The sequence below is a fragment of the Pyrus communis genome, chromosome 2, assembly GCF_041283825.1.
Source record: "Pyrus communis isolate YQ-2024b chromosome 2, ASM4128382v1, whole genome shotgun sequence".
NCBI lineage: Eukaryota > Viridiplantae > Streptophyta > Magnoliopsida > Rosales > Rosaceae > Pyrus > Pyrus communis.
Genome location: NC_142566.1, coordinates 28,208,149 through 28,225,373, shown reverse-complemented (window position 1 = coordinate 28,225,373; position 17,225 = coordinate 28,208,149). Strand labels below are relative to the sequence as shown.

The 17,225-nt window shown below is 35.6% G+C and overlaps 2 protein-coding genes and 1 pseudogene across 5 annotated transcripts; all 3 read left to right on the top strand.

The window, feature by feature from the left end:
* Nucleotides 1-166: 166 nt before the first annotated feature.
* LOC137746646 (protein LATERAL BRANCHING OXIDOREDUCTASE 1-like) lies at nucleotides 167-2,508 on the top strand (annotated as a pseudogene).
* An 868-nt stretch (nucleotides 2,509-3,376) lies between these two features.
* Nucleotides 3,377-7,313, top strand: LOC137748671 (codeine O-demethylase). Of its 4 annotated transcripts, none has more exons than XM_088690085.1 (5): nucleotides 3,380-3,474; nucleotides 3,624-3,670; nucleotides 5,418-5,666; nucleotides 5,944-6,194; nucleotides 6,606-7,313. In XM_088690085.1, exons 3-5 carry the CDS (start codon nucleotides 5,433-5,435, stop codon nucleotides 7,171-7,173), a joined length of 1,053 nt encoding a protein of 350 aa, XP_088546211.1. In that variant the 5' UTR covers nucleotides 3,380-3,474; nucleotides 3,624-3,670; nucleotides 5,418-5,432; the 3' UTR covers nucleotides 7,174-7,313. The 4 variants fall into 4 exon arrangements, with proteins under 4 accessions (XP_088546212.1, XP_088546211.1, XP_068344941.2 ...); XM_068488840.2 differs by having other exon boundaries at nucleotides 3,561-3,670; XM_088690086.1 differs by lacking the exon at nucleotides 3,624-3,670 and having other exon boundaries at nucleotides 3,377-3,474.
* Nucleotides 7,314-14,004: 6,691 nt separating this feature from the next.
* Nucleotides 14,005-15,908, top strand: LOC137748670 (codeine O-demethylase). The gene is made up of 3 exons (XM_068488838.2): nucleotides 14,005-14,293; nucleotides 14,579-14,829; nucleotides 15,137-15,908. Exons 1-3 carry the CDS (start codon nucleotides 14,060-14,062, stop codon nucleotides 15,702-15,704), a joined length of 1,053 nt encoding a protein of 350 aa, XP_068344939.2. The 5' UTR covers nucleotides 14,005-14,059; the 3' UTR covers nucleotides 15,705-15,908.
* Nucleotides 15,909-17,225: the final 1,317 nt, after the last annotated feature.

Below are 17,225 nucleotides of genomic sequence, written 5' to 3'. Positions count from 1 at the left end.
TCATGCGGGGATGAAACTTGGTAACTAAAATTACATAATAAGTGCCTCTAGTACTAGTACTATTGTTTATTAGTATTCTTTTATATATAAATAGGAGTTTGTAGGTTCAATTCTTATAAATAGCGAGTTCGATGTCAAATTATATATATCAGTCTATTGTGAGAAAATGGAGTGGACCTATATTACTCACCAACAGGTATTTCGCAAATAGCGAATTCGATACTAATTCCACTTTTGTATCTTAGTTTTCAAGTGTGGGAAATTGGTCATTTAGTATGTAAACTAGTTTTCGGTGGGAAACGTGGGTTAACTCAATTATCTATTTACAATATGAATTTTCTTCTCTTTTATGCGAGCTAGATTGTCTAACTGAATATTTATTTGATCTTTTGTGGATGAAAAAGGAGGATTCGAACTTAAAAATAAGAAAAGCATTACTTCAGAATAAAGGAGCTTATAACATAGTTGAATTTGGAAGAAAGCCATATCTGTTGTTTTCTGCGAAGATGCATAGATATTGATTATTATATTGTCAGAGCTTTCCGGTGGAAAATGTGATGAATAAAATATGCTAATGAAAGTTGATCTGCGTGTGCTTTGTTGTGAGTAGAAGGAACCAAATCATATAAATTTTGAGTAGAAAAATTACTTAAGCTTGTGTGTGTGTGTGTGTATGTACATATGTAATATATGTATATCTATATATGTTCACCACCAGTGGATTAATATCGATCGCAGATTGACAGAGACAAAATGGCCATGACCAATGTTCAAGAAATGTCTATGAATATGGTGAGCAGCCACCTGCTGAATATATTGTTAAGGAATGCAGGTTTGGATCGATAGATTCTTCCCCAACATTGGCTGATCAAATTCCCATCATTGATATCGGTCTCTTCTCCCCATCATCTCCTCAATATTCTGAACAAGCAGAGAATCATGAGCTACAGAAATTCAGATAAGCAGGATGCTTCCAGGTTATATCAACTCCATTTTCTTTTTCTTGGTACTATTATACTATATGTTAAAGTATATTTTATTGTCCTTGCATTCTCCATGTTCGGACTAGACTACATATTATCCAATCTAATCCAATCCAATCCAAAAAAGAACATAATTTGATCCGATCTGATAATCTGATGTTTTTTCGTTGATGAAATCCGACGGATTATGGATAAACAAGTTCATATCTGATTAACTAAACTAATGGAATACAATATATATATATATATATATTCATGATGGATTAATGAATTCAGGCAATAGGCCATGGGATTTCGGATTCACTTCTTGACAAGGTACGTGAAGCAGCAAAACAATTCTTTGCACTTCCAGTAGAAGAGAAGGAAAAATACCCCCGCGCAGTTCATGGCGGCGTCGAAGGATAATCGGAACGATGTCGTAGTATCGGAAAAGCAAGTTCTTGACTGGTCCTGTCGTCTCACTCTCAGGGTCTTCCCAGAAAACCAAAGAAGGCTTCATCTTTGGCCTAAGGCCAAATGATTTTGGGTACGTCCGTACACTTTAGGATTTGCATTACCATTGCCTGCCTTGAGGATTATATAGCTAGTCTACTATGGACACATCTTGCAGAGATTTTTCAGTGTATCACAAATACAGCTCGGTACATCAAGGTGTAATTATACAATTAGTTTTAAATTTGAACAAATATTTTGAACCAATTATTTTATTATACTTTGTGTAGCAAGCCATGTTCCTGGCACTTTAAAAAATTTCTTCACATCTTGATAATTGACAAAAAATCTGTAAATTAACGTTCAAATAAGAGAATATTATAATTTGTAGAAAGATGCTAAAGGGATATGGTATTCGTTGAAGCAAGTTGCGACTGTCACCTTGATATAATTGGACAAAATCCATAGATTAATATACAACACATTATGAATGTGTGTATAATTTGCAGAGAGATGCTACATGAATATGCAACGGAGGTAAAGTTGATGATAGGTATTGTGTTCAAGGCAATGGCAAAGTCGTTGAATTTGGAAGATAACAGCTTTGCAAAGCAGCTGTTTGGAGACCAATCTCTGATGCAAGCAAGGTTCAACTTCTATCCTCCGTGCTCGAGATCTGACCTCTGTCCTCGGCGTCAAGCCTCACACGGATAGGTCCGGTGTGACATGTCTCTTGCAAGACAAGGATGTGGAAGGCCTTCAAGTATTGATAGATGAAAAATGGGTTAGTGTCCCCATTCTTCCTCATGCTATCGTTCTTAATCTCGGTGATCAGATGCAGATCATGAGTAATGGGATTTACAAGAGCGCCATGCACAGAGTGGTGACAAATGCAGAGAGGATGAGATTATCTGTTGCTTTGTTCAATGAACCCGATCCTGAAACCGAGATTGGTCCGGTCGAGGACTTGATCGACGAGACAAGGCCGAGGTTGTACAAGAGTGTCACGAATTATGCTTCTATCAACTCCGAAAGCTATTATAGAGGGGAAATTGCACTCGAAACAGTCAGAATCTAATTTGTTCTACTCACTAGGTATCTTTTAAAGTTTTAAGTAACCTAATATATTTTGTACTATATAGTATATTCTACTTAGTGAATGCATGTGGTCTAATATCCTAGTGGATAGAGTATTGAGTTTATATCTATACATCTCGAGTTTGAAGCTCCACATCTCCTAAGTTATTGTAATACTTTCAAATCTCCCCTTCCTTCCCTTAATGATATTAAAAATTAAAAAAAAAAATATATTCTACCTAGTGGATTGGTTATGAGGAACATTATTAATTTACTTTATTAGTTATCTTGTTTTTGTAGTAGTTCTATCCGTTACTCTATCAATTTACCAATTTACTGATGATATGATGTGAAAATATGTAGTAACTATCTTGTTTATGATGATAGGACTTCGATTCAATAAATTCTTGCGTGTGGAAATTTGTTTAGATTTTTTGTCAATCGAAGGAGAAAATTTTGAGAAAGAAAATTGTCGCTCTGGCCCGTCTTTTAGGCATCTTTGGGAGGCAGGGAGTGTGACAACATACACGCTTCCCTTTGCACTTCCAGTGGAAGAGAAGTAGAAATACTCCCGAACAATTGACGGTGTCTTCGAGGGATACGGTAATGATGTCATAGTCTCCGACAAACAATTTCTTGACTGTTCCTACCGTCTCATCCTCAAGGTCTTTCCACAAGATCAAAGGAAGCTTCATCTTTGGCCACAAATTCCAAATGATTTTGGGTCTGTACCTACTTTTTGGGTAGCTTAATTAAATACTATTCTCTTTTCCGAACGTTAATGTCTTGTCTTTCGTCTTGATGCTAATTCCGGTCAGCCGGCTCCCTTGATAGGAGTCTATTTTCTTCACCATCATTGAAACCGTCATTGATTGATTGGAATGTCCTCCTGTTTTCTTCTCTGCTTGAGCGGCGGCTGCCTTTCGGTCGTTGAGCGTTGGCTGTCTTTAGATCGTTGGGAAATAAACTTAATACAACCGAGGTATGTTTTATAAGTGTTGTCTTGCAGTTTTTGTTATGTATTTTTGTTGAATTGGATGAAGCTCTAATAATTTTGTTTTGGACTAGTTGTGGTCCTCTGTTAGGATTTTTGTGGCTAAGAGGGTATTTTACGTTTTCGTTGCTTGGTAGGTCGATCACAGATTTGCGAACAGCTCCGGTGGTCCTGTTATTTTTTGGTATGTTTTTTCTCCTTTTGTTTTTTTTCCCGGTTTGAGCACTCATTCATGAATGTTGAATTAAAATGTGTTTATTGTTTTTCGGGAGAGATTAGAAAAGTGATTCGAATTTGGGAAAATTTAAAATTTAACGTTGGTTAAAATTTGTTTATAGTTTTTGGGAAGGAATGAGAGGACCTGCTGAAGAATGTGTTGTGATTAGTTTTTATTCATATTTTTAACAAATTGGGCATGAATAATGAATTGGTAGGTTAACTATGTGTGTTTATTATTTGAATCGGTACTGTTTGTCTTTCTATGGTTCTAAAAATTTTGTACAGGTTGTTTGGCCATTATTTGTGCCTCTTGATTCTGTTGTGTTTGCCTAGGCTTCAACATAAAATATGTTTGGTTGGGAAAGTATTGGTGAGATAAAAAATTATCAATAGATTATGCAGGTTGTTTCTTCTAGTAAAACCTATAACTAAAAGGACAAATTTGAAAATAATATATGGCATTTTGGTTTAAAAAAAAAACAAAAGTTCCATATAAATAAAATAAAAACAAATATGGTGACATGACCTTTAGTCAAAGCGGCTTGATTAAAGTTTGAAAAGGAACAAATGTTTAATAAAAAGAAGGTAAAAGATGAGTGAGGGATTTTACTTATCTGGTACCCACCATCAAGTAGATCACAAATAACGAGTTCGGTACTAAATTTTACTTTTTTGTCTTTTAATTTTCAAGTATGGTGAATTTGATTCGTATAGTAGGTAAACTAATTTTTGGTGGGTGATGCGGGTTAACTCAATTTTTTAATTACTATATGAATTTTCTAGGTTTACATACAACTACATTGATATTAATAAAAGGTGTTTTAGATGCACGTGGTTCCAAGTTGGAATAAGTTCGGCAACAAATCACGAAATCTTGATGATCTTCTCTATCTAATAAATAGGGAGTCTGCTTTGAAATTGTCCGCCCTGCACCCCCTTAACGGCACCGCCACGAGTAGATGCTTCAACAGGAATCACCCTTCCGTTTATATTGCTTTACAACTCATAATATATTGCTTTACAACCCATAATCAGATTTTTTTTTTTTTTTTTTTGTTTATGCAAAAAAGATTTCAGTTAATACAATGATATGACTTATATATCATATCTTGATTGGCTTCTTTGCTTGCTTTTCTCGATCAAGCATTCATGTGCTTAGCAAAAAGGTAATAGCATTTGGGGGTGACAGTAATGAAATTTTCCGGGTAAGCCGTCACAGCTCTTGCTTCGGTATGTGATAGGGTCTGGTCAACTGCCCGGCCACCGCTTTACTTGTCAACATACTTGAATTTGGAAGAAGCCATATATAAATATGGAGGACTGTCTGCTGTTTTCTGCGAATATGCGGAGATATTGATTATTTATATTATTATGAGCTTTCCGGTGGAAAATGTGATAAATAAAATATGCTAATGAAAGGGCTTAGTTGCTGGAATCCTTCGTCTTTCTCGCGCAAGTTTCCTTAAAATAACGACGTAAAAGTTGATCTGCACGTGCTTTGTTATGAGTAGACGGGACCAAACCATATAAATTTGGACAGATAATTATTTAAGCTTATGGGTGACCAAGCATGATTATCGTGGAAAATAAATTTTGAGTAAATTATTTGAGCTTGTGTGTATTTGTGTATACACACACACACGTATATATATATATGTATGTATGTATGTATGTATGTATATTCCCCAGCAGTGGATTAATATCGGTCACAGATTGACAGAGAGAAAATGGCCATGGCCAATGTCCAAGAAATGTCTATGAATGGTGAGCAGCCACCTGCTGAATATATTGTTAAAGAAAGTAGGTTTGGATCCATAGATTCTTCTCCACCATTGGCTGATGAAATCCCCATCATTGATATCAGTCTCTTCTCCCCATCATCTCCTCAATATTCCGAACAAGCAGAAAATCATGAGCTACAGATACTCAGATCAGCACTCAGCTCGGCAGGATGCTTCCAGGTTTCCATTTTCTTTTTCTTGGTACTATATGTTAAAGTATATTTTGTTGTCCTTGTATTCTCCATGTTACCATGTTAGACAAGTAAACGAATCGGACTAGAATACATCTTATCCAATCTAATCCAATCCAATCCAAAGAACATAATTTGATTCGATCTGTTAATCTGATGTTTTTTCTTTGATGAAATTCGACGGATTATGGATAAACAAGTTCATATCTGATTAACTGAACTAATGGAATTCAATATATATATTCATGATGGATTAATGAATTCAGGCAATAGGCCATGGGATTTCGGATTCACTTCTTGACAAGGTACGTGAAGCAGCAAAACAATTCTTTGCACTTCCAGTAGAAGAGAAGGAAAAATACTCCCGCGCAGTTCATGGCGGAGCCGAAGGATATGGGAACGATGTCGTAGTATCGGAAAAGCAAGTTCTTGACTGGTCCTATCGTCTCACTCTCAGGGTCTTCCCAGAAAACCAAAGAAGGCTTCATCTTTGGCCTCAAAATCCAAATGATTTTGGGTACGTCCGTACACTTTAAGGTTTGCATTACTATTGCCTGCCTTGAGGATTATATAACTAGTCTACTATGGACACATCTTGCAGAGATTTTTTAGTGTGTCAAAAATACAGCTTGGTTCATCAAGTGTAATTATACAGTTAGTTGGAAATTTGAAAATATTTAAACCAATTATATTATTACACTTTGTGTAGCAGGCTATTTTCCCAACACCCTAAAAATTTCTCCATTTCTTTATAATTGATGAAAAATCCGTAAATTAACGTTCAAATAAAAGAATATTATAATTTGTAGAAAGATGCTAAAGGGATATGGTATTCGTTGAAGCAAGTTGCGAGTGTCACTTTGATATAATTGGACAAAATCTACAGATTAATATATAACATATCTATGAATGTGTGTATAATTTTCAGAGAGATGTTACATGAATATGCAACGAAGGTAAAGTTGATGATGGGTATTGTGTTCAAGGCAATGGCAAAGTCGTTGAATTTGGAAGATAACAGCTTTGCAAAGCAGCTGTTTGGAGACCAATCCCTGATGCAAGCAAGGTTCAACTTCTATCCTCCGTGCTCGAGATCTGACCTCGTCCTCGGCGTCAAGCCTCACACGGATAGGTCCGGCGTGACATGTCTCTTACAAGACAAGGATGTGGAAGGCCTTCAAGTTTTGATAGATGAAAAATGGGTTAGAGTCCCCATTGTTCCTCATGCTATCGTTCTTAATCTTGGTGATCAGATGCAGATCATGAGTAATGGTATTTACAAGAGCCCCATGCACAGGGTGGTGACAAATGGAGAGATTATGAGGCTATCAGTTGCTTTGTTCAATGAACCCGATCCTGAAACCGAGATTGGTCCGGTCGAGGACTTGATCGACGAGACAAGGCCGAGATTGTACAAAAATGTCAAGAATTATGGTCGTATTAACTACGAATGCTATCAGAGAGGGGAAATTGCACTCGAAACAGTCAGATTCTAATTTTTCTGCACACTAGCTATCTTAATTTTCCTGTTTTACGTGAACCTAATATATGCTTATCTTTCGAAACAACAATTATTCCATGGACAAGGGATATTATCTGTTTTTTAAATCATGATATGGTGTTTACAATTATCCTACATGAACCTTGTGAATTGGGTTAATTATATTTTTTTAGTAGTTGTATCCGTTTATATGATGTGAAAATACGTGGTAATATCTTTTTTATGACAATAAGACTTCGATTCGATAGTCTTGTGTGTGAAAATTTGTTTAGATTTTTCATTAATCAACGTAGAAAAGTTTGAGAAAGAAAAATAGAAAATAATCAGAAGAACTTTGACTAATTCATTTTAGATAATGTTAGGTAGACTATCTATTCAAACTATATTATTTTGTAAATAGTACAACGTAGTTGATTATTGAATTATTTTTTTTAATAGAGAGGGCGTTTGGGATGTGCAAACGGTGCAGTTGCACAAGGTAGGGCCCTAAATTTCTGAGGGCCCCAAAATTTTTTTTATCCTCCTATACATTACATATGAGTATAAATTTTCTAATGAAAATGTTTTAACTGAAAAACAAAAAATCATCATCATATGATTTTATCTATATTACAATTGATTAAATGAAGCATCTACTTAATATATTAACTTTCTACATTTCTTTAGCAATAAAAACACTTGTGTTATTTTCTTCCACTTTCCTTTAATAATAAAAAATTAACTTGTGTATTACTTTCTTCCACAAACACAAACGTATTTCCATATCTCTCTTCCAGTCATGCTCCACTTTTTCATGTATGAACCCTAAATCATGATGATTTCATGCAATCAGAATTATTCAGCTAGTAAGAGTGAGATGCTGATTTCAATTAAGTTTGAATATTGATTCTTGGATTATGTATGAATGTATTTTAAAAAAAAAAAAAATCTTAAATAAGGAAGCCCTTTTCATTAAATTTGCACAGGTCGTCCGAATGTCAGAGACAGTATACTTAAGTGTTGATTAACATGCTTATTTTTTATCGATGACACATCACCTGATTTGCAAATTTGGTTTAAAAAGTTGCTCCCCTTGCATTACTCATTATTATTTTTCTTTCTGGCTACAAAAACGATGGATGAATGAAGAGATGATATAAATTAATTACCATGTCTCTCCCAAGGAAAATGCAATGAATAAAATATTCAAGGAAGGGGCCAATTAAGTTGCTATAGTTCTTGTGTATCTTGTGCAAGTAACCCAGAAAACAAAGAAGTAAAATTGCCACCAATGCGCTTTGTTATGAGTACAAGGGACCAAATTAATCAAATTAAATATATGGCACGGGTGGATTGCTACGATGATTAATGCTATTTTCTTTAATCTATTATGTTCGGTTCAAATTCATTTTTCTGCCTAATGTAGCTAAGAGTAAAATATTGCATGAAAAAAAAAAAAAAATTCAGCATGGCCCCTAATAAAACACAGGCCGGCATTCATCGATTTAAATATTTAGTCTCAGTACTGCATCAAACATTGAGTCATCAATCAGTCGGAAATACGTTAGGGTTTGACTAGCCATCATCTGAACGAATTCCAGAAAGCCAAACCTGCTTCTCAACCTAAACCTCTACATTATCCGGCTCGATGGTCCCCTCATTTCCCAAGATGGATCAAAAATCAATGTTGGTGGTTCTTTCTGTGCTGCCACGGATGCTGGGGGTGTCGGTGTGGTTTTTCGTAACGAAGCTGGTAGCTATGCTGGAGGTTTCGATCATAAAATATCACACGTGACAAACCCCAAGATGATTGAGCTTTTAGCTGCTCGGGATGGTGTTTGCTGGGCATTAAATCGGCATTGGCAGCAGGTATTATTGGAGAGTGATGCTTTACAAATAGTTCAAGCAATTGGAAGTCTGAAGGAGGAGATCCTCGGGCGCTGATGTGTTGATTGAGGACATTAAAGTAAGTATGGGCTTTGTTTTCTCTCGAGTATATCATATCCGTAGATCCGTTAATGTCACAACACATCGTATGACCAAATTGGCTTTAATTTCCAATTTCAATTTTTGTTGGTTTGAGGAACCTCTAGATTTATTGGCAGATATCCTCCTTAAAGATTGTATGCCTTCTTCCTAGTTATAAATAAAACCACTATGGTTTCTTTTCAAAAAAAAAAAAAAAAAAAAACGGTAGTGGGTGAACAAGAAAATGTACCCAAAGAAAAAGAAGAGAAAGTTAATTTTATTGACCAAAAATATGAAGAAAAAAAATGAGTATTATTTAAAAATCGTGGTGTAAATTAAAAAAATAATATCTACTTTTGGAGGAATAAGGAAACAAACAGAGATAATTTTGAATTAAAAAGGAGATAATGTTGTTGACTAAATTAATTACCAATAATTCATAACTAATATCCCGGCAAAGGAAACAAAAATAAAACCTATACGTAAAAGGACAAATTTGAAAATAAATACAGGCCTTTTTTATTGACACCCCCACAATGTTACGAATACACCCCATTTTCTTTTATTTAGTTTTAATTTCCTTTTTATCCTAATTTAAATTAGATAAAAACAAACAAACAAAACCAGCACCACCTTCATCATCCTAAAGCCTACTCCTTTTCAACAGCTCCCCACCATGGCACCTCCATTAACAAAATGATCTCAAGTATACCAAAACATATGCCGACTTACAATTAAACTAGCCAATAGTCTCATAGAAAGTCAATTCCTAGTTGACACATAAGGATTGCTTCTCTGCAAGTAGCATTTTTCAAAATTTTCACAGTCATCATGACACACCCCGATCGAGATTAGGGCATGCTGGCCGTCACGTGGAAGTGACATAACCATGTGCACAGTGCGGTTGCTAATAAAATAATAATAATAATAGTATGAATAAATAAAAACCAGCTTTACACAAAGTAATAACATACATGTGCAAGCGTAAGTGTGAAAACCAAAGTTCAAAGCACGAAGACCTAATGCAGTCCGGGAGAAAACGACACTACAAAAGCACACCCGTAGGTGGTCCTACACTGGTAATAATCTATCAGATATGCCGAAGAAATCCTCAGGGAAGCCACCAAAAGTGCTAGCCAACTAGAACCTGGAGGGGCGCAAAACAGAAAGTGTGAGTGGGCAAAAACAAAGCTTTTCAAAAACCATTTCATAAACAAGATTCTAACCCTTCGCCGTAAAACCTGTATACTTCCCAGAAAAATAGAATATACATATATATAAATCATGCTCCGAAATATGCCATGTCAAAACCTCGAAGTAAAATGCAAGTGCTCAGGTAATAAAAAATCAATGCCATGTAATCTGTCAGCCGGAGTCACCTAACGTGACCTGTACGGCTGAATCTAGAGCTCAAATCTCCATCTCACTAACTATACCTGCACATGAGTTGGAACCACCTAAAGTGGTCTGTAAGACAAGCCTAGGTGTAATATAAGTACGCTCAAGTGCTACGATCACGTGAAGGCTGGGCGAATAATCGCGGGTCACCTACGAGTCGGAACCACCTAAAGTGGTCTATACGACAGGACTGTGCACCTAACTTGGATCCAAGATGAGCGTGTGGTGCGGGAGGTGAACCTCACGTGAAGGACTGTGCCCAACTCTGGGCGGGAGCACTAACACCGGGGGTGCAGGTTATGAGCTTTCTATGCATCTCGAATCACTACTGAACATAAACACTCACCTGGCACTTACCTGAGCGTCCGCAGCACCAAACATATAAAAACATATGCAACTCATAATGCATAAATAAATAGTAAACTATAGGCATGGCATATAACGTATAATGTTTCAAATCAACTTATGGGAAAAACATAGGTATATAGGTATATACGGAAAACCAAAAGCCCATTCACTGGTATGTAGAAGGGTCGTAACCCCCTTGCCTCGAGTGACCGCGCTCGTCCTCGGGATAGGTTTCACCTATATGCGAAACAACTATAAAAACGTTAATTTTAAAATACATAACCAACCTTAAGAAATAACTTCTTATACAATACTCAAATGGGGTGTATGAATACACCAACGTGATCTACTCAACCTCATGAACATCCCCATATTTTTAGAAAAATTTTCCACCGTCGCACGCGCCCCCACGCGCCGGCCAAGGCACAGCCACACGCGCAGGCACGTGCCTGGTACGCTGACGGTGTCAGTTAACGCCGTCAGGAATATTCCGTTAACGCCATTAGGAATATCCGTCCAAACTGACGGAATATTCCATCGTCTTCTCCGGCGAGGCTCCGGTGCCGGAAAATCGTGAAAATTTCAAACCTTCATATCTTCTTCGTTTTTCAACCAAATTTTACAAAATTGGTACCAAAATGAAGCTTACAACGAGAGGAACAAATCCATACCACTTTCAAGTGCTAAAACACACGGAATCTTGCCGGGAAAACACCACCAACTCCGGCCAACCTTGTAACTCACGATCCCGATGTCCAAAACCTTCAAACGAACCACCCCGAGCCTCCTAAGGACCTCACCAAGCTTCCTACAAGCTTGAAATTCCCAAAAATACAAGAATTAACGTGTGCATGAACAGTGACAAAAATCGGGTATCCCGAGTTCGACGTGAAGACGAAGGTATCCTTACCTGAAATGGGTATGGTTGAACTTCTACGGACCTCACGAGCAATAATATATACTTTGTTTCCTTGATCTGTGAAGATTTGGAGAGGTTTGGGGTGTGTCCGTACAATGGGAATGGAAATGGGAGAGAGAAAGGGCTCGGGACAGGGTGCAGGGCAGGGAAAGGGGTGTGTGTGGTCCACAACCAGCCAAACCAAGCTCAAAAACAACCACACAACGAAAAATCACACGAGGGGCAAAGTCGTCATTTCACCCTTACGGTTCGAAAATTCCATAACGAGCTGTCACAATCAAGTTGGTATCCCTAATTAGGCTAATATTGACATTATAAAAATCAATTTTATGGTATTTCCTATCCTACAAAATATTAGCGGAAGTGAGAATTCTAGAGAGAGAAAGAACGGCAGGAAAGGGGGTGGTTATCATTGGCTGACACCGACGGAAAGGGCAGAAGGGTGAGCGGTTGAGATAGGAAGTTAGAAGGTTTTAATTTCTTAACTATTATAAAAAGGTGGTCTTTAACAATGAAAGGGCTAATATTGGAATTTTAAAGAATAATTTTGAAGTTGGGATGTATTCATAAAATTATGGGATGTTAATAAAAACACCCTAAATATATGGCATTTTGGTTTTAAAAAACGAAAGTTCCAGATAAATAAAATAAAAACAAATATGTTGACCCGGCCCTTAGTCAAAGCCCCTTGATTAAAGTTTGAAAAGGAACAAATGTTTAATAAAAAGAAGGTAAAAGATGAGTGAGGGATTTTACTCATCTCTTATTTTATATTGGTAAGTAAAAGTTTTTAAGTTTGGCTCTCACAATAGTGTTTGATATCAAATTATTGTCAGTTTATTGTGAGGAAGTTTTTTACTTTTTATTTTATTTTTTTTATATAGGAGGATTTCCTGGCCACAAGTCTGGCTTCTACACCAATAGCGGGTTTCGAAACCGAGACCTCCAATTTTTAGTTTTAAGGAAGCCTTGTAATCTGCCTTATGTTACCCACCAACAAGTAGTTCACAAATAACGAGTATGTTACCCACCAACAAGTAGTTCACAAATAACGAGTTTGATACTAAATTTCACTTTTTGTCTCTTAATTTTCAAGTGTGGCGAATTTTGTTCGTATAGTAGGTAAACTAGATTTTGGTGGGTAATGCGGGTTAACTCAATTTTCTAATTACTATATGAATTTTCTAGGTTTACATACAACTACATTGATATTAGTAAAAGGTGTTTTAGATGCACATGGTTCCAAGTTGGAATAAGTTCGATAGCAGATCACGAAATCTTGGTGATCTTCTCTATCTAATGAATATGGTGTCTGCTTTGAAATTGTCCGCCCTGCACCCACCTCTCGAGTATATGCTTCAACAGGAATCACACAAGGTAGATTGATACAATAGAAACCTTTGGTAAACTGCCAACCCGTAATCTAGCAGATAAAGTACTTTACATAATTCGTTTTAGGGATTGACGACTTACCCATTTAGTGACTTTGACGCTTAACGTTTTTGGAATGGATACTATCGTGGATTCATTAGAATTGTATATCATTAATATTCTTTTCTATCTTTCTCTCACCCTTCCACTTACATATACACTTTATATTGCTTTACAACCCATAATATATTGCTTTACAACCCATAATCAAATTTTTTTATTTTTTTATTTTTTTTATGCAAAAAAGATTTCAGTTGCTTCAAATGATATGACGTATATATCATATCTTAATTGGCTTCCTTGCTTGCTTTTCTCGATCAAGCATTCTTGTGCTTAGCAAAGAGGTAATAGCATTTGGGGTGACAATAAATTATTATTTTTGGTTAATTAATTATTTTAGTATTTAATATTCAAATTAAATTATTATTTTTTAAATGCATAGAAAAATTATTTTTTTTTGACACGTGACATAAATTTGGCAGCCACGTCAGCACAAATGTGGATCCCATATTTGCCACATCATTACTTAACGGATTTTCTAACGTATGTATGAAATTGAAATAAAATGATAAGTATATGTATGAAACTGAAATATTTTTAAAATGTTGTATGAGGTTGCAATCGATCCCAAACCTGAGGGGGTAAAATGTAATATATCCTAAATTATTTGAGCTTGTGTGTGTGTACACACACACACATATATATATATATATATATATATTTATATGTATGTATGTATGTATATATGTGTGTGTGTGTGTCTATATACATCTATATATATATATGTATGTATTCCCCAGCAGTGGATTAATGTCGGTCACAGAATAACAGAGAGAAAATGGCCATGACCAATGTCCAAGAAATGTCTATGAATGGTGAGCAGCCACCAGCCGAATATATTGTTAAAGAAAGTAGGTTTGGATCCATAGATTCTTCTCCACCATTGGCTGATGAAATCCCCATCATTGATATCAGTCTCTTCTCCCCATCATCTCCTCAATATTCTGAACAAGCAGAAAATCATGAGCTACAGAAACTAAGATCAGCACTCAGCTCGGCAGGATGCTTCCAGGTCTCCATTTTCTTTTTCTTGGTACTATTATATATGTTGAAGTATATTTTGTTGTCTCTGTATTCTCCATGTTACCATGTTAGACATGTAAACGAATCGGACTGGACTACATCTTATCCAATCTAATCCAATTCAATCCAAAGAAGAACATAATTTGATCCGATCTGATAATCTGATGTTTTTTCGTTGATGAAATTCGACGGATTATGGATAAACAAGTTCATATCTGATTAACTGAACTAATGGAATTCAATATTTATATTCATGATGGATTAATGAATTCAGGCAACAGGCCATGGGATTTTGGATTCACTTCTTGACAAAGTACGTGAAGCAGCAAAACAATTCTTTGCACTTCCGGTGGAAGAGAAGGAGAAATACTCCCGAACTATTGACGGCGGCTTCGAGGGATACGGTAATGATGTCATAGTCTCCGACAAACAAGTTCTCGACTGGTCCTATCGTCTTACCCTTAGGGTCTTCCCGCAAGATCAAAGAAAGCTTCATCTTTGGCCACAAATTCCAAATGATTTTGGGTACGTACCTATATTTTGGGTACTTTAATTAATACTCCTCTTTTACAAACGTTAATGTCTAGCCTTTTGAGCCGGCCCCCTTGATCAGGAGTCTATTTTCTCCACCATCATTGAACTGTCACAGTTTTGTTGCTTAATTTTAGTTTATAAACATAACTCAAGAGTTAAGACCTCAAATGTTAGCCGTAGGGTTATTTCATCCGAAAAAATAGAATTCACGAATTAACGTTTGGGTAAGAGATTTTGTGTATATGTATATAACATATTTAGTAAAGAATCATCACTATATAACGTGTATAATTTGTAGAGAGATGTTACATGAATATGCAACGAAGATAAAGTTGATGATGGGGTTAGTGTTTAAGGCAATGGCAAAGTCATTGAACTTGGAAGAGAAGAGCTTTGCAACGCAGCTGCTTGGAGATCAATCCCTGATGCAAGCAAGGTTCAACTTTTATCCGCCGTGCTCGAGATCTGACCTGGTCCTCGGCGTCAAGCCTCACACGGATAGGTCCGGCGTGACATGTCTCTTGCAAGACAAGGATGTGGAAGGCCTTCAAGTTTTGATAGATGGAAAATGGGTTAGAGTCCCCATTGTTCCTCATGCTATTGTTCTTAATCTTGGTGATCAGATGCAGATCATGAGCAATGGGATTTACAAGAGCCCCATGCACAGGGTGGTGACAAATGGAGAGAGCATGAGGCTATCAGTTGCTTTGTTCAATGAGCCGGATCCCAAAACGGAAATTGGTCCGGTCGAGGACTTGATCGACGAGACAAAGCCGAGGTTGTACAAAAATGTCAAGAACTATGGTCGTATCAACTACGAATGCTATCAGAGAGGGGAAATCGCACTCGAAACCGTCAAAATCTAATTATGTGCTTACTCTTCGAAACAACAATTCTTCTATGAACGTGACATCAGATATCAATAACATTGATAGTGATTTTAATAATAGTAAAATGTAGCAACATGTTATCAATACATTATCTTGTATTATTAATTTATTATTGTTATCATCATCAATGTATTATCTTCTTAAATTAAGGTTAACAATAATAATGATGATAATTACGGATTCGTTAGGGGTTGATCTACCTCATCACTTTTTGTTTGATATATTACAATGAAGGAAATCGAGATCCTATCCGGATCTCTAAGTCTAAAGCTTAAGGATTTAGAGATTCAGGCCATTGAAGAGAGAATAGAGATCTGAACCTTTGGTTTATTTGAGGTGGATCATTGGAATAGACTAGTAAAAGCCACATAATTTAAAATAAGTGGTTCAAATGTCAAGTCTTTAAGCTTTGAATACAAAGATTCAAAGAGGACCTCAATTCCAATTAAAGGGATGACAACAACTTTATTTTTAAGCAGTTGGAGTGTCGCTGTGAACGAGTTTTCAGATGGCAAAAATCCAATTTCAGTGTCTGTGTGGGTTCACAAATGGGTTCCACGTAACTTAACAAAATTCCAATTGATCATCGCTGATGATCTCAACATTTTGGAATCGTATTAAAAAGACAATATTAAGTTGTGTTTATTTATATTCTTTGGATTGAATAAGCATCAGTATAGGTGTACAAAAATAATTTTCCGAGTCGAGATTTCCGTTGTTTTAAATATTGAGACGCCACCAGGACAGTCAAATATATCACCTACATTTCTAACCTGCATAATTTTATATGCAAAGAGTTGAATACATCATTTTAATACATTTATTTTCAGTGTCTATTAACTCCTTTTTTTTTCGGATTAAATAAGCATAATTATAGGTGTACAAAAAAAATTAGGGAAAACTTGATATAAGTCCAATTTTTTTTAGCCAATAGTAGGACTAGTCCAATTTATTAAAATAAGTCCAATTCCTTAAATTTAATTATTTTATTATCAATAATTATCTATTCAATGACAAAATTTATTATAAAAATCAAAATTCTTCCTAATTATCTCTTTGATTATTTCTTTTTATTTTTATTTTTTGTAATTTCTTGTTCTTCCTCCTGCCCATTTATAGATTTTATTTTTAATTTTTATAATCAACCTATATCACAGGTTGATTATTTTTATGTATCTATATGACAGATTCTTTTTTATAATCAACGTGTCAGAAATTCATGTGTCTTACTTGTAGGTATATTATGTTTTCTTCCTACCTTTCAGTTAGGTTTCATATCTCGCGTACAGGTATAATATATATTCATATATTTGTTACTTGAGTTAAGATACAATGTTTTGTAGATAATTTATGTTAGTATATTAGTTTTTTTTTTTTTTTTGTAAGATATTAATTTGATTTTTTGGAGTTGAAAAATGCATAATATTAGAAGATTTTAATTGTTTTTTAATATTTAAAAAAAATATATAAAATGAGTATAAAAGAAATAAAAACATG

Coding starts and splice junctions, on each gene's coding strand:
- LOC137748671 (XM_088690086.1), top strand. CDS start 5,433: ATGGCCATGGCCAATGTCCAAGAAATGTCTATGAATGGTGAGCAGCCA. Junction 5,667..5,943: donor GCTCGGCAGGATGCTTCCAG/GTTTCCATTTTC, acceptor TAATGAATTCAG/GCAATAGGCCATGGGATTTC. Junction 6,195..6,605: donor CAAAATCCAAATGATTTTGG/GTACGTCCGTAC, acceptor TATAATTTTCAG/AGAGATGTTACATGAATATG.
- LOC137748670 (XM_068488838.2), top strand. CDS start 14,060: ATGGCCATGACCAATGTCCAAGAAATGTCTATGAATGGTGAGCAGCCA. Junction 14,294..14,578: donor GCTCGGCAGGATGCTTCCAG/GTCTCCATTTTC, acceptor TAATGAATTCAG/GCAACAGGCCATGGGATTTT. Junction 14,830..15,136: donor CAAATTCCAAATGATTTTGG/GTACGTACCTAT, acceptor TATAATTTGTAG/AGAGATGTTACATGAATATG.